General features: G+C 37.6%; 2 protein-coding genes across 40 annotated transcripts in view; one reads left to right on the forward strand and one right to left on the reverse strand.

The window, feature by feature from the left end:
- Positions 1-9,042: 9,042 nt before the first annotated feature.
- On the reverse strand, positions 9,043-26,934 carry LOC103558431 (zinc finger protein 568). Of its 39 annotated transcripts, none has more exons than XM_070557453.1 (7): positions 26,573-26,772; positions 24,776-24,853; positions 22,281-22,418; positions 18,237-18,295; positions 16,003-16,087; positions 15,614-15,706; positions 9,043-12,959 (listed from the first exon to the last, which is right to left on the reverse strand). In XM_070557453.1, the coding sequence occupies exons 2-7, from the start codon at positions 24,786-24,788 to the stop codon at positions 11,074-11,076; spliced, it is 2,274 nt and encodes a 757-aa protein (XP_070413554.1). In that variant the 5' UTR covers positions 24,789-24,853; positions 26,573-26,772; the 3' UTR covers positions 9,043-11,073. The 39 variants fall into 39 exon arrangements, with proteins under 39 accessions (XP_070413554.1, XP_070413551.1, XP_070413546.1 ...); XM_070557450.1 differs by having other exon boundaries at positions 16,003-16,129; XM_070557445.1 differs by having other exon boundaries at positions 16,003-16,129; positions 22,281-22,463.
- Positions 26,890-27,177, forward strand: part of LOC103558429 (zinc finger protein 420) — a 29,750-nt gene continuing 29,462 nt past the window's right edge. Inside the window, exon 1 of the mRNA XM_008531425.2 lies at positions 26,890-27,114. The gene's annotated coding sequence lies outside the window, so the exon portion shown is untranslated. The remainder of the gene's footprint in view (positions 27,115-27,177) is intronic.

Genomic DNA, 27,177 nt, shown 5'->3' on the forward strand with positions numbered 1-27,177 from the left:
CATTCTTTCTATATTTGACTAAATTGCTCTTCTGAAATTGCATGATGCATTTCCCTCCAAAACAAGAAATTATAGCAAATATACATAAAGGAAAAAACCTGACTTCCTAAACTAACATGTTAAAAGCCTCGTGAATGCCTCTCCATAGCTTTCTTTATGCTTAAATGTACATATTTATAGGTGGGTCCGTTTTTTTCTTCGTATTTATGTATGTACAGGGTCACTGTATGGACATCAGTGTGCAATGTTTCCTGTAAAATACATCATGCATATCTTTCCAGGTACATATAGATCTAGTAACTCGTTTTCGTATTGGTAGCTGCAGAATACTACATATGTAGAGTGTCATGTGTTCATATTGTTCCTCTGTTGATGAACATTCATGTTGTTTCCAGGTTCTTTGCTATGTCAATAAACATCTTTACACACAAATACTTGCATATGTGTGTTTTTATTTCTGCAAGATATTTTCCTTTATATCAGGTTTGCGAATCAAAGAGTGTGTGTTTTTTATTGTAATAGTTTATAACTGATTATGTTTGGGAGATCGTACATTCAGTCTCATCAGCAGTGTGTCGAGTTGCACATTTCCCCACAATCTAACAGCACTTGGTGCTCTTTGTCAGTGTGTCTGATGAAAAAAGTATGTCATTGCTTTAATTTGAATTCTTATAAATATTAGGTAGACTGAGCATGCTTTCATTTGCTTACTGGACATCTGAATTTTCTGTAAGTTACCCATTGATAGCCTTTGTGCTATTTCTATTGTATTATTTTTCTCTTCATTAATTTGTAGAAGTTTTGTGCGTTTAGGGCCCACCCCAACATTATTAGCATTTTCCTAAATATTCTAATATTGTTTGTATTTTGAAGTCTTTTTTAGCTAAATTTTCTTCTAACTTTTGAAGTTTTCTAAAACCACAGAAAAGCTAAAAGCAGTGAACACCCATCACATCCTAGGTTCACTAGTTGTTAACATCCTACGACTTTTTTTTATCTTTACCAACATTACGTTTCACTCTTCAATACTTCATGCATCATCTAAAAATAAGGAGATTGTCTGAATCACAAGACCATGACATGTTAGAAAATTAAAAATAATTCCATAATTTCCCAAATTATCTCAAAACTAACTTATAAAATGTTGTGTCTCCAACCTAGGATCTGATCAATGTTGTCAACTTTTAATTTATTTAGGACTGTCACCACCACCACTTTTTTTTTTTGACATTACCATTTTTAGAATCTAGCATTAGTAGAATGTCCCACTTTCAGGATTTGTCTATTTCGTCATGTTTAAATGCTGGAGAAGCAGTTTTGGCAAGAAAACGACATGACTGATATGTACTGATTATTACAGCAGGAGATGTACTGTGCATAAAATAAAGCATTAAATATGTCATTATATAAATAAATAAAATAAGTTGTCCCAGTGTTGGCGTTGGTAAGTTTGATCACTGATTAAGGCAGTGATCAGCCCTCTCCATTGTAAATGTAGTAATTTTTAACTTTCTAATCAGTAAGCACTGTGTGGGATGGATAAACGTTTTTTGAATAGTTTTAAAAATAGGACAAGACACTCATGTATTACCAGGCAGAATTAATACATGTTAACCTTGTATGTCTGCTTCATATTTTATAGTGAAGATATACAACATTAAAGATGAATGCCAAAAACCCATTTTTTCTCAAGCCTATTTCCTTCTTATCCCTGAGGCAGCCCTATCACAGACTTAGTGTCTTTAATTCAGCCCATATACAGGTGTCTATCCTTTTTCTCAGATCTACTGTATTCTCTAAGTGTGTTGGATCTCTAAGTTTTCAAGAGCAGCAGCCTATATTTCACTACCTAGCACTGTGAATCTAGCTGATCCCCAAACTCTAGTTTCTTCAATGCAACTAAAACACTCTAAGTATCTATAAAATCAGCCACTAAGGACTTCTGATTAACATAAAGCATTTAAACATTATGTAATTCTTTAACAAAAGAAACTCAAAGTTGTTTTCCTTTTATAATGCAAGGGACATGTTTTATAGTGAAACTAAACTAATAAATAATGTTAAAAAATACTCTCTAAGTTAAACAAGGTTAGTAATGCTCCTAGGCACCTAGCAGAAGTGACCTGGATCCACGAGTGGGCAAATTCTTGGAGAAATTATAGTGACAGTGTACACCATGTTTAAACAATAGAAGTGGGAGGTTCAAACAAATGGGGAGGTTAGCTGAGATGTGACCACAGTACCCTCTACGTCCTCTCACCAAGACTCACTTCAATTTAAACTTTTTACATGGTACAAGAATCGAGTTAAATTATTGAGGGGTTTTTATTTAGATAGCAAATTTTAGGTAAAAAAATGTGTAAACGCTCACAGTGAATATTTGGATAATACATATTCAAATAATGAGATACATGTGTACCTATAAACATGTTACATTGCATAGTTTCTAATTTTCTCAGATGGTATTATCTCTCCATAAATTTCTTTTATTCATTTTTTAGACCTATTCAGGCTGAAATATACAGATAAACTTCATTTATTTTTATGTCTGTCTTAGTATTCCATTATATGAATATATCACAGTTTATTTCTCCTTCTGTCAGTTAAAGTTTTTAGTTCATAGCAGAGTTTGTTGTAGCTAGTTTAAGTAGAAAGGGATTTACTAAAGGATAGTGGATAGTTTTCAGAATCTCAAGGATGGGGGGCAAAGGACCAAGGACAGTGAAACCAAAAGAGTTGTTGAAGACACCATTGGACTGGTGGAACAGCCACTGCCATGATCACTGCCCGTTACTCAGTCCCTGCGATTCTAAGAACTGGGTACTACAATCTCCACAATGACTGCAGCCAATGAGAACCAAAGACTTTTGCCACCATGTTGATAGATCTCATCTCCTTATGTATGACTCACAGTACACACTTGGTCTCCAAGTTTCAGGCATTGCATCTGCGTGATCAAAAGGAGATCATGTTTGGAATTCTTACTACAAGAGATTCTGGGATGTATAATGGCTATCATTTATAAAATGTCTTACTATGTGCCAGACAATGCTCCTTAGAACATTTCTATTCACCCTTTGTATATAAACTCATTGAATCCTTACAACACCCCTGTGCATAGAAACTTATCATCCTCATTTCACATGAGGAAAGTGAGGCACAAGGAAGTAAAATAATTTGGCCAAGTTTGCACAATTACAGTGGCATAGCCATGATTCAAACCAAAGTGGACATAAACTTATGAAAAGGTTGGCAACCATATACAGCAGGAGCCTCCCTCTTTCCTGGTGAAGCACAATGCTGCTGGTGACACTGTCCATGTGAGGTAGTGTCTTGCTGGATCTGAGAAAATACAAGTTTTTATAGCTCAACTTGGAGAGTCTGGCTCCAGTCTATACACTTAACCACTTCTCTGTACAGCCTCTTAAGTGTATGTAGATAATTACTAGGTTGAATCTTTGGCAACTATTTTTATTGCCTGGTGACCACTTAAATTTATTCAGTGAATTAATTCACTGAGGTTGGTTCTTTCACTGAATGAAAACCTAGGAAGTCACCTGAGTGTTTTGTTCAGTCTTAGGTAATCCCCTACAAGGAAACTAAATTATTGAGGCTGCTCCTTAGTCATGTTTCAGTCTGTTGCAGGTGAGAGGCATACCATCGGGGAAGGAGAGTGATAGGAATGACTTCCCTCTTCACCAGGGTAGCACTTTTACCCATCACTCAGCTCGCTAACTATTTTCTGATCCCTTCAAGACTGGAGCTCAAATAAGACGAGGAAAAGAGTGCAGGTAGTTTCTTACTTGACCGCTACTGCTGTGATTCAACACTGCCAGTCTCTCTGCACTTGGCAGACCTTTAAAGGTGGCCACCTAATGGAACCTCCATTTTCAACCCTACGAGGTGCTCTATTTTTAAATCTGGTATCTCTTTCCGCTAGTCCTGAAGACTTAGGGTCTCAGCCAACATTTTTTCTTTAGTATCCTATTACATTTGGTTTTTATTCAGCCTCTAGCACAGGAAGAAAATATGAGATGGAAGTTGGAGTGGTTGTTGAATGAGCCAGTATTTGGTATCTACCACACTCTTGTTCAGAAATATTTGTTGTTTCCAATTTTTCTCTACTGCAAATGCTGCAATCAATATCCTTGTTGATGTCTTCCAGCTCATGTGGAAAAGTGTTCTCTTGTACAGCTAAGAAGTAGAATAACTATTGGTTATTGTTTATGTATGTTTCCAGCTGTATTCAATATTGACAATTTTTTCCGCATAATTGTACTAAAAGCACCCACTAAACAGCAAAGTGTGATTACTTTCAATTCTCATTATTCCAGAAACTTGTAGCGTTTCAGTGTTGTTTTGATTTTCGTTTCATTTGCAGATTTGTAATGAGGTTGAGGTTTTTTTAATCTACTGGCCATTTTGGCTTCTGATGCTTTGTATGCCTGTGTCATTTATTGTGTGCTCATATTTAAAAGACACTTTGGCTGGATATAATAGTCTGTGTTCAAACTGTTTTCACTGAGTACTTGAAAAATATAACTCCATTGTCCTCCAGTGTTGAAGATAGAAAATCTGATTCGTGATTCCCCACTCCCCAAATATATTGTAGAATATTGTTTTAAATTTCACTATAATGTATCTAGGTGTGGGTTTTCCCTTAACTATTTTGTTTGGTACTGTGATAGCCCTTTCAAGCCAAGATTTTCCTTCTATCCTCATACTTAGGAATTGATTTTTTTAAAGATTTTACTTTTCCTTTTTCTCCCCAAAGCCCCCCAGTACATAGTTGTATACATTTAGTTGTGGGTCCTTCTAGTTGTGACATGTGGGATGCTGCCTCAGCATGGCTTGATGAGTGGTGCCATGTCCGTGCCCAGGATCCCAAAAGGCAAAACCCTGGGCCACTGAAGTGGAGCGCATGAATTTAACCACTCAGCCACGGAGCCGGCCCCAGGAATTGATTTTTTAAATATTTCCTTCATTTCTTTCTCATTCTCCTTTTCCTCCTCTCTAGGACTTCTACCTGAATATTAGCATGTCCACTTCTATCCTCCATATTTATCTGCTTTTACTTATTAATTGCTCTTTGAAAATTTTTGCTGCTAAGAACATTTGTCTGATATTCTGGCTCATTAATTCCTTCTTCTGTAGTCATCCTATCTATTGTACTTTTTATTTCAACTATTATATTTTTCTTAATATTTCTACTTATTTTTGGGGGAGGAGTGAGGAAGATTGGCCTCCAGCCAATATCTGTTGCCAATCTTCCTCTTTTTGCTTGAGGAAGATTGTCCCTGAGCTAACATCCATGCCAGTCCTCCTCCACTTTGCATGTGGGTTGCCGCCACAGCATGGCCCAATGAGAAGTGTGCATGTCCATGCCCAGGATCCAAACCCGTGAAGCCTGGGCCACTGAAGTGGAGTGCATGAACTTAACCACTAGGCTACCGAGCCGGCCCTGATATTTCTACTTCTTTATGACTTCTGGTACTTGTTAAAAACTACAAATATCGTCCCTTCTCTTAGAGGATATGCATTACAAATGTTTTAAGTTCTTAGTTCATCTGAACCAATAATTCTTCTTCAATTGCTGTATCTTGTTCAGTTTATCTATTATAGTAACTATACTTAATAGATGTTTAGTTACTTTGGCCTGTGAGCTGATGTTTCCGTGGAGTAATAACTATTTTACCTAATAAGGTGTGCTGAGAAAGACCCGAAACCAGGCACTTGTTTAAAGAAAGGAGGAGATGAACCCCTGGGTTTGGAATGCTAAGTACCATACAGCCACTGACTACACTCTGATTTTCAGCCGTTCCTTCCAGTCAAGGACCCCTTTAAACTCTTAGAAAGCAGCAATTTCCTTAAGTAATCAACCATCCTTGAGGGGCTGGAATGAAAGTGGGTGAATGCATGCTTGACGGTAGCTGACTAACGACATTTTCATGCCCTGAAATTTCCCCAGTGATAGAGAGCTGCTTGGATTGTTGCTGTGGATTTCTGTGGCAATGGGGCAAGCAATGATAATCCCAAAGTATGTGGGCAAGAAGCGACAGCAGAATTTACAGCTTTCCTAATCTCTTCCCTTACTTCACCATACAAAGGCCTCTGCCCCATGTTGCCTCTCTCGCCACTCCCATTTCTCCCACAGAAACAGATCAATCTCAGGATTGTGTTTTGCTTTTGCTGTTATTCCTCAGATCTTGTTTTACTTTCACTTCTGTAGAGTCTTGAGAATTGATTTTTTGAGAAGGACCTAGCAGCCCGTGCAAGCTCACCATTTGTCAGGAATTGGAACTGTCCTAAAGAAAGAGCCCCACCCCTTTACCATTCCACCGCGGGCAGGAGTGGTATTTCGTTTTGCTATTTTTGTCAATCACCTCAAATAGCCAAGGACTCCCAGGTCATCCTTAATCCCTCAGACTTTTACTCACTTGACTCACATGTACAGCCCCCTTTTGGACTCCATTTTCCACCCTTGCCCAATTCTAGAAACCCTGTGCTGTCTGGAACTTACACCGTTATCAACAAAATTCCCCATGCCCTCAACAATTTCTCTCAATGTTTCCCGCTGGCTCTAACTGAAACCTGGCTCTTCCCTGAAGATTCCGCTTCCACTGCATCCTTCCTCCTGTGGTGGCTGTCTTCTTTTCACATCCATCATACCAGTGGGCCTTGGGGAATGCGGGGACTGTCTCTCTTGCTCCTCATTTCTGCTTCCAAATGATTTTCTAAAATTGTTCTACTTTCTGAAAAGGCCCAGCTTTGACTCTTAAGATATCAGATTCTACCACCTATTGCTACTCCTATATTCTAAAGATTTTAGTCTCTGGTCGACTGTCACTCTCTTCAGTACTATTTCTGTGATTTTAATATACATGATATTTCCAATAGCCTTTTCTTTCAGTTCTGTGACCTCCTATTCTCCTGTGTTTTTGTCATCCATCTTACCTCAGCCACTCATTCCCAGATAAATATTTAGATCTGAACATTATCAATAACTGCAATGCCTCTATCAACTGAATTTCAACCACACAACTCTGAACATCATCTCCATCTTTCTAGCTCACTCACTCTGAAACCCTCCTAACTCCAAAAATCCTTGAATCCCACCTGGATCTACAAGCCATTGAATTTTACAACTTCTTCACTGTCCTTCATCCCCTGTCCCCCTCACTTCTCTGTTTAAATCATGGCCCATTATTAGAACCCTTGTCTTTTATTGCTTACTTTACATTTTGTCTGGTTAAAACCATAGATAAACATAGCTAGAGAAAAACACATAACCATAAAGATGTAGTAAAATTATATGCTTGGTGCATAACCAATTAATTTTACACAGTTTGTATCTCTCACTAAATAAATAGGAAAAGTTTGGCCACAATGTCTGACTAAAAGGAGTTATTATATCTGACCTTAAATACCTAATTATTCAAAAAAGTCAGTCATATTTTGAAACACGTACACATTTATCAAGGAACTATCATACTCTGCTTCACCAAAAAAACTTGAATTCTTTTAGCCATATGCTAAATTGCATAATTACAAATTAAGTCAGTAAAACCTTGCTGTAAGTAGAGTCCAAAACTTCAATTACATAAAATGCAGGTTTTAGCTATTGGGAGCTTAATGAAATATGGCATATTTAGTTGGCATGTACTATCTCAAAGAGCACAAAATAGAGCTGGTAAAACACTGTACTGAGAGAGTCCCAAATGATCAGGAATGTGTCACTTTTTCACCTCTTTCCCCACAAAAAGAAACACTTTTTAGACTATTCTCCTTGAAAAGGTGGCTGAGTAGAATGCCAATTGTTACATCTAATGCTTCCTTACTGGACATATTAAGGTGGGCTTTTGTCATGAGAAAAATCATATTTATCTTGTTTTATAACTAGAGAATGAATAAACTAATTACATCAAATCTATATTATTTTAATCTTGAGTGTTTTACTAATCTATCTTACAAAATGTTCTGTAATTTATTTCTCGTTTTTTGTAAAATTCTTAAGAACACATTATTGGAATGAAAAATGAAGTTACTTTCTTTATTAGAAAGTATGATTTGGCTGATTGGCTTAAAAATGAGAATTTACTTTGCTCCAAGATACCTGGGGAATGCTTTCCACCAAGTGAACATGGCAAGTCTGAAACGCCAAGATTTTGAAGAAGATATTTTTAAAATATACGGCAAAACCATTTTAATCCAAAAATATTATATTGATAAAAACATGATATAATCAACAATATTTCAGTGTTCCCAAGCCTTTCAAAGTATACTAGGCTAAACTGGGTGCCTCTAAGAGAAACAATAACATGGCATAATTAATAGTCACTTGATAATTATTGATTAAAGCTTTTGGTGTATTTCTCAGAAACTGAGAAAAAAGATGACTGGATAACTAATCCTTTTGCAAGTCTGGTGCCTTCCAATTTTTTGCTCACAACAAAATTAAGGACAACTTACTTGAGTAATCCACTGATTATTAAAAGTATTTTTAATCTTAGAGCACTAAGTGGTTATTTTGTATATATCCAGGAAGGAGTTGAAAAAAAATTGAGTAATGTTATAATAACAAATCCTTTTTATTTTTATTTATATGAACATGGTTTCTGGGTGCTTTCAACTATTAAAACCAAAAACACAGGATTGGAATTAATGCTGAATTATCTAGCATTCTAGCAATAAGATATATTCATGTACTAATACATGAACTATATGAAAATAGCCCCATTCTTTTTTTGGGGGGGGTGAGGAAGATTGGCCCTGAGCTAACATCTGTTGCCAATCTTCCTCTTTTTGCTTGAGGAAGATTATTCCTGAGCTAATAATGTCTGTGCCAATCTTCCTCTATTTTTTGTATGTGGGATGCCACCACAGCATGGCTTGATGAGTGGTGTGTATAGGTCCGCACCCAGGATCTGAACCTGCAAACTCCAGGCCACCAAAGCACAGCATGCAAACTTAACCAGTATGCCACCAGGCCAGCCTTTTTTTTTTTTAAAGAGATGTATATTCAAAAAATGACATTAAAGTAATTTTAATAAAAATTTATACTACTTTATTTTGACTTATTCCTTATGTTCACAGAAAACTTTTAAAGTTTCAGTTTATATACATTTTTATTGCATAGAATTATGCTATAATGATAATAAATAAGACTTTCAAGCATAAAAATATAGTATGATAAAATTTTGTGAGAAAAGAGGACTACAAATATGATTAAAGAGAGAAAGGAATATAAAACTTGTTAAAGAGCTTATTCATGTACATGTCTGATGGTATCCAATCATTAAGTATTTAGACTCCATTGGGATATTTAAAGTAGTGATTTACTACTTTAAAATGAAACATTAACATTATGGTGGAAATTAGAAACTTGGCATCTGTTTAAGACCATGATGAAATATTTATACATTAACTTTAAAAAATTTACAAGGTATAAATAGCTCTTTAAAATCTTAGAAGACACATTAGCTAAAAATGTTAGAAGGCTCCTAAGTCATAGTCTCAGAGTGGAATTGATGAGTCTCAGTGTATCTTTTTGTTTGTTTGTTTGCTGAGGAAGATTCTCCCTGAGCTAACACCTGTGTCAGTCTTCCTGTTTTGTATGTGTGTTCCTGCCATGGCATTGCCACCGAGTCGTGTTAGGTCCATGCCTGGACGCTGAACCCAGGCCACTGAAGCAGAGCATGCCGAACTTAACCACTAGGCCATGGGGCCCACCCCTATTGTATGTTTTAAAGAAATGCTTCCCTCAAGTACTCTTAAAATGTTAATGTAATTTTGAAAACCAGTTCCTTAGTCACAGTAGCTACACCTCAAGTGCTGAATGGCCATGAGTGATTATCGGCTACTATAAACGACGGGGCAGATACAGAACATTTACATCACTGCAGAAATTTCTATTGGACAAATGCTGTTACAGGCATTCTATATTTTCTTTAGATTTAGAATTTTGGTTTTAGGACTTTTGTATAAGTAAAGTTTAAAAGCCATTATCCCAATACCACAGTGTGCATAGTTTATTATTTCCCCATTTTTGTGATGTCACCTTTATCATATGCAAAGGTCCTAAATTACATGGTTGTTTCTGGGCTCTCTATTCTGTTTTGCCTGTTACTATACCAATAACACAGGGTTTTAATTATTCTAGCATTACAATAAATTTTGATATCTGTCAGGGGGTGTCTCCCTACCTGTTATTTAAATTTTTTTTTCTGTTATTTGTAGACATTTTGCTATAAATTTTTAAATCAGTATGTCAAGCTGATGGAGTTGTAATTGAAGCTGCAATGAATTTACAAATTAACTTGTAGGAAAACTGATACCTTTAAAATATTGTTTATTCCTTTATTACCCAGATTTCTTTTGTCTTTCAATGATGTTTTATAATTTTCTGCACATATTTTAATTAGATTTACTCATACACATTTTTAAGTTTTGTTTTAGATTACACTTTTAGTTTGATATCGTTGGCATAGTGAAATGCTATTGAGTTTTGTATGTTAACTATCTCTTATTGGGAGGTTCTCTATTGGGTTTTTTCTATATATGCATATCATTTGCACATGATGACAATATGAATGCCTAACAATTACAGAATACTGAAATGACACCATGCACTGTTATATCTGATTTGTAGCTATTAACTCATGTAATCCTTTTAAGAACACTATGAAGTGGGCACTATTATTATCCTCATTTTATACAGAGGTTAAGTAATTTACAAAAAGTCACACTTGAGAGCCAAGATTCAAACCATGATCTTAACCTTTCATTTTCAATCTATATTATGCATTTATTTTTCTCGTATTTGTTTCATTGACTAGTTCATCTAGATCATCATCCGATTAGTAGAAATGAGATGATGCCTACTCCTTCTCATCTAGTGAATACTTGGAAGAGGTTGTTGGCTGTGACTACTACTGAACAAATAGTAGCAACAGAAGGCATTCACATCTTATTCCTTACATTAATGGTCATGCTTCTAAGTTTCATTGTTAAGAACAATGTTTGCTGTAGTTTTTTGTGGGTACTGGCTTTTCACAACACTGATGGTCTTTTCCCTCAGTGTGAATCTATTTGTTTCATAAATTTTGAGTTTTTACTGAAGGCTTTTTCACTTTCATAGCGTTTTGCTGAAGAATGAATTTTTACATGAGCTAGAAGATGTGAATTTCTACTGAAGATTTTCTGACACTCAAAGCATTCAAAAGGTTTATACCGACTATGAATTTGTTGATGTCTAATGAAGTGTGAGTTCTGTCTGAAAGCTTTCCCACACTCATCACACTGATAGGGCTTCTCACCTGTATGTGTTCTCGAATGTAGAGCAAGGGCTGAAACTCGAGAGAAGGCCTTCCCACATTCATTACACTTACTGTATTTCTCACCTGAATGACCTTTCACATGGACAGTAAGAGATGCTTTTTGAGAAAATGCCTTCCCACATTCATTACATTCAAATGGTTTCTCACCTCTATGACTCCTCATATGCATAATAAGTAATGAACCTTGAGAGAACGCTTTCCCACATTCACCACATTCATAAGGTTTCTCCCCTGTGTGACGTCTCAGATGAAGAGTAAGAGAGGAGATTCGAGAGAAGGCTTTACCACATTCATTACATTCATAAGGTTTCTCTCCAGTGTGAATTTTCTGATGCTCACTGAGATTTTGCTTATGTCTGAAGGCTTTTTCACACTTAGTACATTCATAAGGTTTCTCTCTAGTATGAATTTTTTCATGCTCAGTGAGATTTGATTTGTGACTAAATGCCTTCCCACACTGCTTACATGTATAAGGTTTCTCTCCAGTATGAATTCTCTGGTGTCTGATAAGGTTTGACATCTGAATAAAAGCTTTTCCACATTCACTACATTCAAAAGGTCTCTCTCCAGTATGAATTTTCTTATGTGTAATGAGGTTTTCCTTTTGGCTGAAGGCTTTTCCACAATCATTACATTCATAAGGTTTTTCACCTGTATGATTTCTCATATGTACAGTAAGAGATGATCTTCGGGAGAAGGCTTTCCCACATTCATTACATTCATAAGGTTTCTCACCTGTGTGACTTCTCATATGTATAATAAATACTGAGCACTGAGAGAAGGCTTTTCCACATATATTACATTTATAGGGTTTCTCCCCTGTGTGACTTCTTTTATGTAGAGTAAGAGATGAGATTCGAGAGAAGGCTTTCCCACATTCATTACATTCATGTGGCTTCTCTCCAGTGTGAATTTTCTCATGCTCAATAAGGTTTCGCTTCTGGCTGAATGTTTTTCCACATTCATTACATTCATAGGGTTTCTCTCCAGTATGAATTTTCTCATGTTCAATGAGATTTGATTTCTGGCTGAAAGCTTTCCAGCATGCCTTACATGCATAGGGTTTTTCTCCTGTATGAGTTCGATAGTGTCTAACTAGGTTTGACATGTGAATGAAAGCTTTTCCACAGTCCTTACATTCATAAGGTTTCTCTCCTGTATGAATTTTCTGATGTGAACTGAGGTTTTCCTTCCGGCTAAAGGCTTTTCCACATTCATAACATTCATAAGGTTTCTCTGCAGTATGAACTCTGAGATGTCTGATGAGATCCAACTCCTGAATGAAGCCTTTTCCACACTGAGCACACTTAAAAGGGGCTACTGCAATAGTGGATGACCTATGGCAGGGTTTTCCCGGCTTATTACATTCATGATGCTTCTTTGTGACACAGGTTCTCCCATGATTAAGTAAGTCTAAATTATGTTTCACACTCTTTCCTAAAGAGTCACATTTACAGAGGCATTTCCTTGTATAATTAATGTCTGAGTTCACAGGAGACATTTTTCCAACTTTTTTAACTTCACTGCCTTTCTCCTTAGTCAAGGTTTTCTTAAGTATGGTTGCAACTCCTTTCACAAATCTTTGATGTTCTGTTTCCATTTGCTCACCAACTTCCCAGTCTTCTAAAAAGGAATAAAAAATAACATAAAATTTCCAGCATTATATTATTAATAAAATTTCAGAAATGAATTAATGTGAAGTTGCTTCTCTGCTTTCAGGACTTGTCTCCCAAAACAAAAGAAATCCCAAGTGCAAATATTCCACATCACCTTGTTTTCAGAAGGAAAACTTCTTAGAAGACTTAAGAGTAGAAAAAGTAACATTTATTAGTATAAAGATTATTGAGTGCTTTTAATGTGACTTTGCACTTTGCAGAAATCAGGGAAATAAACATCAAAAAGTGACAAATGATAAGATGAAAATGTGATGTAGGATGACTGCAAAAAAAGTAGAATGATCAGGTGGATCATCAAAAAATAAGTCATGCAGTTAAAAATGAGAGATTGAAGAACAGGCACAAAAAAATTATTAAAAATTTTATTAAAAAACCAAAGGGGTAAATAAATGGAGGGATACCATGTTCATGAATGGAGGGCATAATAAAGATATCCACCATCCTCTGATTTGTAGATTTAATGCAATCTCAATCTAATTCTCAACAGTTTTTTTTGTGGAACTAGATAAGTGATTCTAAAATTTATATGGAAACACTAAGGACACAGAAGAGCCAAAACAATTTTGAAGAAGAAAAACAAAGGGGAAGGATTTGCTCTACTAGAGATCAACACTTATTAAATCAGTTTACTAGTGGCACAAGATAGACAATTAGAATGATGGAAATGAAGAGAGCACCAGAAATAGATTCACATGTGTACAGGTACTTGACTCATGAGAAAGGTGGCACACTAGAGTAGTAGGAAAAGAATGGTCTTCTCAATAAACTGTGCTGCATTATCTGGATATCCACGTGGAACCAAGGGAACTTGATACCTGTCTCACACCATATGGAAAAACTGATTCCATGTAGACTGCAAACCTAAATTCTGAAGGCAAAACAGTAAACCTTTTAGAATATCAGAGAATATCTTCATGAGCTTGGGTTAGGGAAATAATTTTTAAACAGGATACTATTAACCTTCAAATAAAAGATTTACAAAACGCACTACATTAAACTTAAGAAGATCTGTTCATCAGAAAATGCCATTAGGAAACAGAGAAAGCAAGCTATCAAATGGAAAAAGATTTGTGCAGCACATGCAACCCACAAAACACTCTGGATCCAGAATATAAAAAGGTTCTTTTTCAACTTAACAGAAACAAACAAACAAACAATTCAGTAGAAAAATAAGTAAAAGCCTTGGATTAACAATTCACAAAATGGAAAAGTCGTATGTAGTAAACATATGAAAAGGTGTTTGAGCTCACAGAAAGAAGCAAATTAAAGCTACAATGAGATACCACTCATCTATTCAACAGAATGGCTAAAAATAAAAAGATCAATAATAGCAAATGTTGGCAAGTCTGTGGAGCAACACTTCACACTTCCAGTGAGAATATACCAGAACAAACATTTTGGAAAATGGTCTGGCATTATCAAACTAAAGTTGAAAACACACATAACCTATTATATCATAATTATACTACTAAGAATATAACTGACAGAAATACAGGCACATCTGCATCAGGAGGTATGTACAAGGATGTTCATAGCAGCATTATTTATAACAGCTACAAACTGGAAAAAACTAAAATTTCCATCAATAGAATGGATAAATAAGTTGTGGTATAGTCATGCAAAGGAAAACTATTCAGCAATAAAAATGAATAAACTACAGTTACATACAGCAGCATGAACAAATCATGCAATTATAATATTGAGCAAATGGAGTGAAGCATAGACTCTATATAAATTCCTAAAACTAAACCATAATCTTTAGGAATGCATAGGTTATAAAACTAGGAAGAAATAAGGAGAGTGATTACCATAAAAGTCAGGACACTTCTATTTAGGATGAAAGGTAGGGACAGAGATTGCAAGGCATCAGTGAAGGGCTTCTGGGGAGCTGGCAATGTTCTATTCTTCACCAGGGTACTGACTACATGGATGTCTACTTAATAATAATTTGTTAAGTTATACATTTACGTTTGATGCTTTTTTGATGTGTTTGTTACATTTCACAATATAAATGGTAGAAAAAAATGCAGAAGGGTAGAAAGGCTGGAATTGGGCTGGGAGGAAGGCAGCAACTTTTAGAACAAAACGGGGGTCGCGTGGGAGAGTTTTTAAAGTATGATGATAAGCAATGCAGGATATGCCTGTGGCTCTAAATTTATGATTCTGAAGCATTTCACAATGGGTGAAAAGAGCTAAACGAGAAAGAAATGAAAAATGAACCTACGTGTCAAAGAGTTTTGGTAAGACTGTAGTATTTTAAAAGACTGAATACATAAGCAGATAACTAGATGAAAGCAGGTGGAGGTAAAGAATGAGAATGCAAGCAAAAGGGAAAATAATCAAGAAAACCAGGTTGTAAAGGAAATGGGAAGATTCAGCATCCAGAATATAAGTAAGGTTAATCCTCTCAACTTCAATAAAAAGAGAGCCCTGATGTATAAGAAATATCTAGAAGTGCCATGTAGGTATCTGAGGAAGTTATATCAACTGCCACTTGAAAGACTAGGACCTTTAAGAAAACCACACTGGAAAATGTTTCAGAGGTGTTCTCTAAACAACTGTCACGTGACTGCACCATTCACACGTGCCTCACTGACTCACCTGAACGTCTTCTTAACATTCCTTCCTCTACAGCCCATGGCTCTTCTTCCTGCTCCAACTTGAAAATGATGTCTGGTTTGGTGAATTGATAGCCTGTTTATGAGAAGATACATGACTTGGGTATTAACGTGAGGGAGAAAGTATCATCTCAGAATTTAGGCTGAATATGGGAAGCCACAGGGCTTCTGACGAATGAGGAAGGTGTGGTTTCCAGAGAGGCATAAAGAAATTTCCTGTGAAATGCAACATGGCTGGAATATATACTATCATGTGAACAAAGGAAATAAGATCTTTTAATGTGACAACTCAGGGCTATACCCCCCATACCATTTAAAGGCCTCTCATAGTTCAGAAATGGAGAATCTGATTTTCACAGAGATTGTCCTTACCTACTATTAATAGGTTGCTATAGTTCTCCAGCATCACATCCCTGTACAAATTCCTCTGAGCAGGTTTCAGTTGTTGCCATTCCTCCTGAGTAAAATCAATAGCCACATCCTTGAATGTTACTGTTTCCTGTAACAATACATTCCTCATCAATTTGAGAATACTGGGTGACATGTGAAAGCATTCAGGGGTCAGAATTCATAAAAAGCTACAACAGATGCCTAATATTTATCTAGTTTTATTTTGTATTCTAGAAGAGAACAAGTCACATAGGATATTTTCTCGAAGTACAGGTTTACTCGTTGCTTCAGCCTCCTTAAAGGTCCATTATCAGCTATATGCGAGAGAGAAGATCCTATACTGGGAAATAACAGAGATGGAACTCAGGAGGAGATGGCTTTGTGAGTCACCAGGACAGGGAATATGGCAAAGGGTGCTGGGGGGGAGAAGGTGGTAAGAAGAGGTAAGAATGAAATTTTGGACCTGTAAAATTCCAGCTTTCTACAGAACAACCAGGTAAAGAGATCCATCTGGCTGTTAAATATGTTAATCAAGAGCTCAAGCAAGGACTAGAAAGGGAATGAGCAATTTGATAATCACTAGTCTATAACTGGTAGCTGCAGCCACTGCAGTGGGATGTGATCATTCACTGAGGCTATGCTGAACAGCATGAAAAGGGGGGGCACCAAATGAATTCTAGAAACGACCACCACTTAAGAAGCAGACAAAGGAAAGGCATTCATTAATGGAAAATTGGTTTTAAGCTGTCAGAGGATCTTAATTAGCATCATGAGAAAATAATATAACGAAGCTAAGGAAAATATTTTAGATTTCTTAAAAAAAGTCATGAAGACCATATTTTAACTTCCCCTCTCATAAAACTAACAAACCAACAAAAAATGAAAAACGTAACTTCCAAAAGAATGTAGAATAAAAAAAAATCTTCCTCTTGTAATGGAAATAAGAAAGTGAGGCATCCACATATCCCATACTTGGAGGACTTTGTTACAAAAATACTACAAATGGGATGAGACAGAAAGAAATCACCAAGACGTAAGTCATCAGTACCGTTTCTGAGAAAGAAATGAGGCAGACATCAAGTGAATATTAAATGGTACCAATCACTGCTCTAAGCAACTCACACAGAACAACTCACTGATTCTCAAAAACCACCATCTAAGGAGTTAGCCTCATCTTTGGGTGATAAAACTGAGGCAAAGACAGTTTAAGTAACTTGCTCATGGTCACAGAAAGTGGTGGAGCCACGACTGAAACCTGTCTTTTTACCTCTGAAGTCTGTGCACTTAACCTCTATATTATCAGAGGTAACTAATGAGGACACATGGACAAAATAATTGTTTGCTTGTTTTCTCCCCAGGATGTGGAGAATGAAGTAAGTAAAGGAAGGGAAATGAGGCTGTAAAGAAAGAACTAGCTGATATATTTCAGTGTAAGTATTAACCAATGGAGAATGGTTCCAGAAGACACAGGAAAGATGGGATCAAGAACAGAAAAGACAATATCTTTGAGTGGAGACACACCTCACTTTTTGAGACCAGAGTAAAGAAGGTACGACGAGAGCGACGAGAGCTCTGGATCACCAGTTCAAAAAGATGCCAAAGCATTTTACTTTACTTTATGTCCATTAAAATATTTTATTTTCTTCTGAGACATTAATGAGCTTTTTAATGAAAGGCAGCATAAACTATGTAATGAATTTTCTTAATTTTATGTCCTAATTTCTTTTTCCCATGAAGATCAGATTCAAATTTGAAGCTCAATTCTTTTTTTTTTTAGATTGGCACCTGAGCTAACAACTGTTGCCAATCTTCTTTTTTTTCTTTCCTGCTTTTTCTCCCCAAGTCCCCCCAGTACATAGTTGTATATTTTAGCTGTGGGTCCTTCTGGTTGTGACATGTGGGACGATGCCTCAGTGTGGGCCAACAAGTGGTGCCACATCCACACCCAGGATCCGAACCAGCGAAACCCTGGGCCACCAAAGTGGAGCGCGCAAACATAAGCACTCAGCCATGGGGCTGGCCTGAAGATCAATGCTAAATTAACCAATTTCTCTATATTCTAATTGTAATTTTCTCCTAGTCTTAACCATTTATATTTTTTGCTGACTGATTTTTATCCATTTAGGGTTTTTCATCTTATTGTTGGGATTATTGTGACCTACTTTATCTGCAGTGCAGAATAAGACAATAAAAGAAACATATCATTTAAAACTCACTTGGGACTTGGTCATTTCTTCTTCTTCCTGGGAGAGAGTAGAATCTGGAAATGGCCAAGCTGGGGGATGGGTGGAAAAGAAGCCATGAAAAATCAGGCTTGCTTAGTAGCTCTAGACAAGGCAGGCAAGAAATCTCCAGGTAAATAAGGTCAATCACCTTGTGGGGGGAACAATCTTAAGACCCATCAAAAAGCCAAGAATAATCATACTGTTTGGAGGCATCAATATGTACAAGCACAACTGACAAAAGCCTACAGAACTTCGATATGAACTTTTAAAATTATTTTAAGAGTAGAAGTATAATTCCCAAGCTATTTTTTAAAGACACTCCATACTTTTGTTTTTTTATCTACCTATCCAATCTCAAACTTACAGAAAAGTTGAAAGTATAGTACAAGGAACTTTTTATCCCCTGAACCATTTGAGAGTAAATTGCTTACCTAATGCCACATCACCTCTGAATATGCTGTCTATTTCCTACAAACAAGGACATGTCCCTACATAACCACAATACAATTAACAAAATCAAGAAATTAACATTAATACATTACTACCATCTATATCAGATCCCATTCAAGTTTTGCCAATTGTGCCAATAATGTCCTTTGTACTAAAGGATCCAGTTCAGAATCACACATCATGTTCATATGTCTTGTCTCTTTAATCTCCTTTAGTCTGAAACAGTTTCTCAGTCTTGCCCCGACTTTCATAATCTTGACAGTTTTGATGATTACAAGCCAGTCTCTGGAGAATGTCCCTCCAATTTGGTTTTCTTTGATGTTGCCTCATGATCACTGATTCTCAAAAACCACCATCTAAGGAGTTAGCCTCATCTTTGGGTGATAAAACTGAGGCACTGACAGTTTAAGTAACTTGCTCATGGTCACAGAAAGTGGTGGAGCCACGACTGAAACCTGTCTTTTTGCATTTTGGAAGGAATGCCACAGAAGTGAGGATGCCTTCTTCTCAGGGCATATCAGGAGGCACAGGATGACAGCTTGTCCCATTACTGGTGATATTCTTTTTGATCAATTAATAAGGTGTACCTGCCAGCCTTCTCCACTGTAAAATTACTTTTTTTCCCTTTGTAATTAGTAAGGATTTTATAGAGGGGAGTATTCTGAGACCATATAAACATCCCATTCTTCATCACATTTTCAATTTATTAATTTATGTCAGTATGGACTTGTGATTTCCTATTTCATTCAAAGCCTATAATCTACTACTATTATTATTTATATTATTGTTCACTTTGTGCAAGATTTGACAAGTGAGAACTCCTTCTATCTGGCTTCTATGGACCTTTTAACAAGTCCCTATCATTCTTTGGGCATGTCCTTACTTTCACGTACAAGATGTTCCAGGTTCATCTTGTATTTGCCCTGCCCCAACACTGGAATCAATCATTTCTTCAAGGAGCCCTGGTTCCTAATAGTAGGGGGAATGGTGTTTAGAGGCCATGATCTGGGTGCTAGCATTTTCACTGCTATCAAGCGTCACTGCTTCCAGGCCCTCTCAGTGGACAAAGCTTATGAACATAAATAAACAGACACATACATTGCATACACACATTTATATCTATATTTATTTTTATATCTATGTATATATAATGAAAAGTCTAAGTTCACACTAATACTTCAAATTCTAATCTAAAACCATTGAGTTCATTCTAGTTTTGTCCATTTTCATATGTGTAACTCCCTTTTCTGACTCAAATAAATAACATCAGAAATGAAAGAAGAGAAATCACAAGGGACACCACAGAAATACAAATGATTACAAGAGAATACTATGATAAACTATATGGCAACAAACTGGACAACCTAGAAGAAATGGATAAATTCTTAGACTCTTACAACCTCCCAAAACTCAATCAAGAAGAAACAGAGAATCAGAATAGACCAATCACAAGTAAAGAGATTGAGACTGTAATCAAAAACCTCCCCAAAATAAAAGTCCAGGACCAGACGGCTTCTCTGGGGAATTCTACCAAATGTTCAAAGAAGATTTAATATCTATCCTTCTCAAAACTATTCCAGAAAATTGAGGAAGATGGAACACTTCCTAACACATTCTATGAGGCCAACATCACCCTGATCCCAAAACCAGACAAGGACAACTCAAAGAAGGAAACCTACAGGCCAATATCACTGATGAACATAGATGCAAAAATCCTCAACAAAATATTGGCAAACCAATTACAGCAATACATTAAAAAGATCACAACCATGATCCAGTGGGATTTATACCAGGGACACGGGGAGAGTTCAACATCCTCAAGTCAATCAACATGATATACCACATCAACAAAATGAGGAAGAAAAACCACATGATCATCTCAATAGACACAGAGAAAGCATTCAACAAGATCCAACATCCATTCATGGTAAAAACCCTCAATAAAAGGGGTATGGAAAGAAATTACCTCAACATAATAAAGGCCATATATGAGAAACCCACAGCCAACATCACACTCAATGTGGAAAAACTGAAAGCCATCCTTCTGAGAACAGAAACAAGACAAGGGTGTCCACTCTCACCACTCTTATTCAGCATAGTACTGGAGGTTTTGGCCAGAGCAATTAGGCAGGAAAAAGAAAGAAAAGGAATCCAAATAGGCAATGAAGAAGTGAAACTCTCGCTGTTTGCAGCCAACATGATCTTATTTATAGAAAACGCTAAAAAAATCTATCGGAAAGTTACTAGAAATAATCAACAATTACAGCAAAGTTGCAGGGTACAGAATCAACTTATATAGATCAGTAGCATTTCTATACTCTTATAATGAACTAACAGAAAGAGAACTCAAGAACACAATACCATTCACAATCACAACAAAAAGAATAAAATATCTTGGAATAAATTTAACCACGGAAGTGAAAGACCTATACAATGAAAACTATAAGACTTTCCTGAAAGAAATTGATGATGACATAAAGAGATGGAAAGACATTCCGTGCACATGGATTGGAAGAATAAACATAGTTAAAATGTCCATACTACCCAAACCAATCTACAGATTCAAGGCAATTCCAATAACATTCTTCACAGAAATAGAACAAAGAATCCTAAAATTTATATGGAGCAACAAAAGACCCTGCGTTGCTAAAGCAATCCTGAGAAAGAAGAACAAGGCTGGGGGCATCACAATCCCTGACTTCAAAATACACTACAAAGCTATCGCAATCAAAACAGCATGGTACTGGTACAAAAACAGGCACACAGATCAATGGAACAGAATTGAAAGCCCAGAAATAAAACCACACATCTATGGACAGTTACTCTTTGACAAAGGAGCTGAGAACACACAATGGAGAAAAGAAAGTTTCTTCAACAAATGGTGTCGGGAAAACTGGAAAGCCACATGTAAAAGTATGAAAATAGACCATTCTTTTATGCCATTCACAAAAATAAACTCAAAATGGATCAAAGACTTAAAGGTAAGACCTGAAACCATAAGGCTTCTAGAAGAAAATATAGGCAATATACTCTGACATCAGTCTTAAAAGGATGTTTTCCAATACCATGTCTTCTCACACAAGGGAAACAATAGAAAGAATAAACAAATGGGACTTCATCAGACTAAAGAGCTTCTATAAGGCAAGGGAAAACAGGATTGAAACGAAAAGACAACCCACCAACTGGGAAAAAATATTTGCAAATCATATATCAGACAAAGAGTTAATCTCCATAACATATAAAGAACTCACACAACTCAACAACAAAAAATCAAACAACCCAATCAAAAAATGGGAAGGGGATATGAACAGACATTTCTCCAAAGAAGATATATGGATGGCCAATAGGGACATGAAAACATGCTCATCATCACTTATCATCAAGGAAATGCAAATCAAAACTACACTAATATATCACCTTATGTCACCGTTAGAATGGCTAAAATAACCAAAACAAAAAATAACAAATGTTGGAGAGGTTGTGGAGAAAAAGGAACCCTCATACACTACTGGTAGGAATGCAAACTGCTGCAGCCACTATGGAAAACAGTACGGAGATTTCTCAGAAAATTAAAAATAGAAATACCTGGGGCTGACCCCGTGGCCGAGTGGTTAAGTTTGCGCACTCCGCTGCAGGCAGCCCAGTGTTTGTTGGTTCGAATCCTGGGTGCAGACATGGCACTGCTCATCCAACCACGCTGAGGCAGCGTCCCACATGCCACAACTAGAAGGACCCACAACAAAGAATATACAACTATGTACCGGGGGGCTTTGGGGAGAAAAAGGAAAAAATAAAATCTTTAAAAAAAAATAGAAATACCATATGACCCAGCCATCCCACTACTGGGTATCTACCAAAGAACTTGAAATCAGCAATTCCAAAAGTCCCATGCACCCCTATGTTCATTGCAGCATTATTTACAATAGCCAAGATGTGGAAGCAACCTAAGTGCCCATCAACAGATGACTGGATAAAGAAGATGTGGTGTATACACACACACACACACACACACACACACACACACACACACACACACATGGAATACTACTAAGCCATAAAAAGGATAAAATTGTCCCATTCACAACAACATGGACGGACCTTGAGGGAATTATGTTAAGTTAAATAAGCCAGATAGAGAAAGACAATCTCTGTATGACTCCACTCATATGAGGAATTTAAATAAGTAGACAAAGAGAAGAGATTAGTGGTTACCAGGGGAAAGGGGGGTTGAGGGGTGGGCAAAAAGGGTGAAGTCGTGCACCTACAACATGACTGACAAAAAATTAACGTACAACTGAAATTTCACAAGGTTGTAAACTATCATAATCTCAATAAAATTTTTTTATAAAAAGGTAAGGAAGTACTCAAAGACAAATGCGGACAGGAGCCAGTCTAAGAGGCCAAATTGGGACAATTTGAGCAACATAAAGAATGATGATAATAATGGGCTAAAATACTTTGTTCCTTGTACTAAAATACTTTGAATGGAAAAAAAAAAAAATCTATGAGCCACAGTGATACTCATAAAAAACAGTGGCGAGGGAAAAGAGGGGGAAGGCAAAGCTTTTCTATACAAAAGAAGGAATGATAACATTTTAAATCACCATTTTAACCCCTAATTTAATAACTTATTGAGGCAAAGAGCATCAGTGGATGCTAAAGCCATTAGGTAAATGGTTATATATAAAATGGTCTCAAAACATCCCTATTAGATTACATCTTGACTTACAAAATCAAAGGGTAACTTTTACCATGGAGAAATCAGGTGCACACATTACTTGAACCAAAGTGATCAAATTTAGTATCATCAATAATGGATCAAATTTAAATTATGTCCTCCTCGATATGATAGAATAGGAAGACTACACCACCGCTCATAGTGTTCTCACCAAATATATTTAAACTTAACCTAATCATGACAAAACAAACAAACATAGAATGGTAGACATTCTATAAGACAGACATTCTAGACTCTTCAACTCTTCAAAAATGGCAGCATGAAACACAAAAAAGGCAAGGGGAATGCTGCTCCACATTAAAGAAACTAAAAAGATATGTCCTCTCTTCAGGGAACAGCAAGATGGCTGACATCTGTAAACCAGGAGGGGGCTCTCACCAGGAACCAAATCTGCCCACATCTAGATCTTGGACTTCCCAGCCTCCAGAACTGTGAGAAATAAAGATTTGTTGTTGTTGTTTTAAAAAAGAGACAGCCCATCCAATGCAATGTGTGACTTTGACTTGGATTGTGGATCAATTTTTAAAAAGGACATACAGAACATTTAGGGAACAACTGGGGCAATTTAAATATGGATTATATGTTAGATGATATTATGAATCACTGTTGAATTTCTTATGTGTATTCATGATATTGAGGTTCTACAGGAGAACAACCTTGTTGTTGGTTTTTTTTTTTTTTTTTTGAGCAAGATTAGCCCTGAGCTAACTACTGCCGATCCTCCTCTTTTTGCTGAGGAAGCCTGGCCCTGAGCTAACATCCGTGCCCATCTTCCTCTACTTTATATGTGGGATGCCTACCACAGCATGGTGTGCAAAGCGGTGCCATGTCCACACCCAGGATCTGAACCCGCGAACCCCAGGCCACCAAGAAGTGGAACGTGCGCATTTAAGCACTGCACCACAGGGCCGCCCTGAGAACAACCTTGTTGTTAGAGACGCATGTTGAAATATTTAGTGGTGAAGTATATGATGTCTACAGCTTACTCATAAATGTTGAGCAAAAAACATACAAAAATATGTAAATAGATGTAGACAGATTAAGCAATGGTACAAAATGTTCAAAACTGGTGAATCTAGGTGAACTATATGCACTGTACATATTATACTATTCTTTTAGTTTTCCTGTGGCTTTAAAATTTTTCAAAATAAAATCTTAGGAAACAATAATTATAAAAATGCCAGAGGGCCTCAAATACTTTCACAGCATCACTGATTAAATGCCTGAGTCGCATGTAACTGGTATAAACCCAATCTATTGGAAAAAGGTCAAAATCATTTGCCAGCATCAAAAAAGACTCTCAAAGAAAATGATCCAGTGCCAGGAAAGAGAATACGCTTACCAGTGCTGTTCATGGGGAGCCACAACCACGGGGGCGAGTCCAGTTGCCGGGCTGAAGAGATAACTAATTCTTAGAAGTCTGCAAGGTCAAAATGGGTCATAAGGACATAAATCTGACACAGCCAGCTGATAGGCAAACAAGGCACCTGACACCTATGAACGATTATTGCCCAAGTATTCCTTTCTCTCTGCAGTCTTCCTAAGGGGCATGCTTTCTGGATTTTGCCTCCTTCCAAAGCATCTAGGTCCCTTGGCTCACTGTCTTCCTCCAAAATCTTCAACGTCTCCGTTTTCTTTTGAATTTTAAAATTAAAATTTAAATGCATGAGTAACATGTTTTCCTTGTAAAGAAAAAAAAGAGACCGATTTTAAAGAAAGTATAGGCAGTTTTATCAGATTCACAAAGAAGTACTTTAACCCAACATTGTTAAGACCACTAGAAATACATTCACATTATATCCACACATATGACTATAACAAGAAGCCCATCCCATGGAATCTATTCATCTCAGGTTAACAATTCCTGTTTTCCACTTTTAAACTCTTGCAAGCAGTCATCACAATGACTCAAGAGCCAAAAGAGATAATCCAGAATCAAACAGATATGGCTTAAGATCAATGCATGCTGTCTAACTTGAAACCAGAATGTGTCACCTCTTAAAAAAACCAATCTACATCTCTCATGTACACTCCAACAAAATTCCTGCTCCACTTGGACACTTTGACCCACTCTATGTCAGTGCAATCTGACCATCTTTATTTCACACAGCTATACTGGATCAGGCACACAGCTTCCTTCCCTCAACAATCCTGGTCACCAAACTTGCTACTCCAGTCACATCACTGGGAAGAGATCAAAGTATTTGGTATATGGTCCTGAATGTCAAAACAAGTTTTATTAATTTTCTTCCCCCTGTAGGAGTGGTGTAATTACAACTCTGTCTCCTCTGTCCTGGAAGTTCAAACGTCTGTGATTATTTGGGAAAAAAAAGAACATGAGGTCTTAAAGGAAGACAAGGTCAGGCTTATCGACAAACCAGAGAGCCTTAAGTTCCTTTCTCTCTGTGAGTCAAGGTTTGCTCATCAGAAAATGGGGACAAGGGTTTGACTTAGAATTCAGGAAATCTGACTAATGCTGGACTCTACTAAAATTCACTCTTCTTATGTATAAAGTTATTTTATTAATTTATTAGTCGATAGCCTTTCAACCTTTCCCAATAATGTCTCCCTAACAGCAGAAAAGAATGGATGCCTACTTTGGGGGAGAGCTGTGGCAGACGAAAAAGCAGTTACTTTGGGACTGGCTTTGAAATCATCTTTCTTAAAAACACACAAACAAAACTATGTTGATTTTACATACTTCTCCATAATACATGTATTTGATCCAATAGAAAAATCATGTGTAAATTTGCCAGATAAATCGGTAACCTTTCCCAGATCATCAAATTAGTATCCAAGGAAAAAAACTTGACCATCCATCGTTTTTTTTCAGTCACACGCATGCCGTTTTGCTATTGGAACTTCTACAGACGCTGAAATACAGGCACGAGAAGAACACCAGTCACGAAACCACACTGAATTATGAACACAAAACAAACCACAACAGCAGAGCGCCCTTACTCTGTCAGACAATCCCATACAGTTATAAAATGTCATTACCATGCAGCTTCAATACGAATCACCTCACACCCATCAGCACGCAGAATCACACACAGGCAGAAATACAACCACACACCCGGCCAGTGAGGGACTCCCAGGCCGCCCAACATCTCGCGTCGTCTCGCACACATTTACACACACCAAAGGGCCTGGCAAAGCACAGAGGGGGTCTCCTGCCAGCCCGAAGCTCCGGATGGTCGCCGCCCTAGCTCCAGCTCCTCCCCTGCACCTGCCGGCGAGTGCCACCTTCTCGAGATGCCTTAGGACCCAGGCACGACTCGCTGCTCCCTGTCTCAGGCCCCAGCCGCTCCAGCGGAGCGCACCCGACGCCTGCGCACTGAGCTCAGGCGAGCACTCCCAGAAACCTCCGGGGCGCGGCTGCTGGGGCGAGCCGGGTCTGGCGCCCGGTCCACGAACCCCGCCGAGGGTTAGCAGCCTGCGTCTCCCAGCGTCCTGGGCAGCCGGCCACGGCCTCCGCGGCGTTGGACTACATTTCCCAGGGTCCACCGCGTGCCGAGCGCCGCTTCATTTCCGTTTGTTCGCGCGATGTGGGGGGCTCGCGAGGGGAGAGGGCTGCGTCTGTGAAAGAGCTTGGCTCGGCTGTTGCGGGGCGGGCGAACCGAAAGCGGGCTTGGAGTCCGGGCGCCGGATCCTGGACCCTGCAGCGCACCTTCGGTCGAGGTGAGGATGTCCGGAATGCTAGGGCGGAAACGCGCAGGGGAAGCGTGTGTGGCCGTGGCTCCT

The sequence above is a fragment of the Equus przewalskii genome, chromosome 9, assembly GCF_037783145.1.
Source record: "Equus przewalskii isolate Varuska chromosome 9, EquPr2, whole genome shotgun sequence".
NCBI classification, from domain to species: Eukaryota; Metazoa; Chordata; class Mammalia; order Perissodactyla; family Equidae; genus Equus; species Equus przewalskii.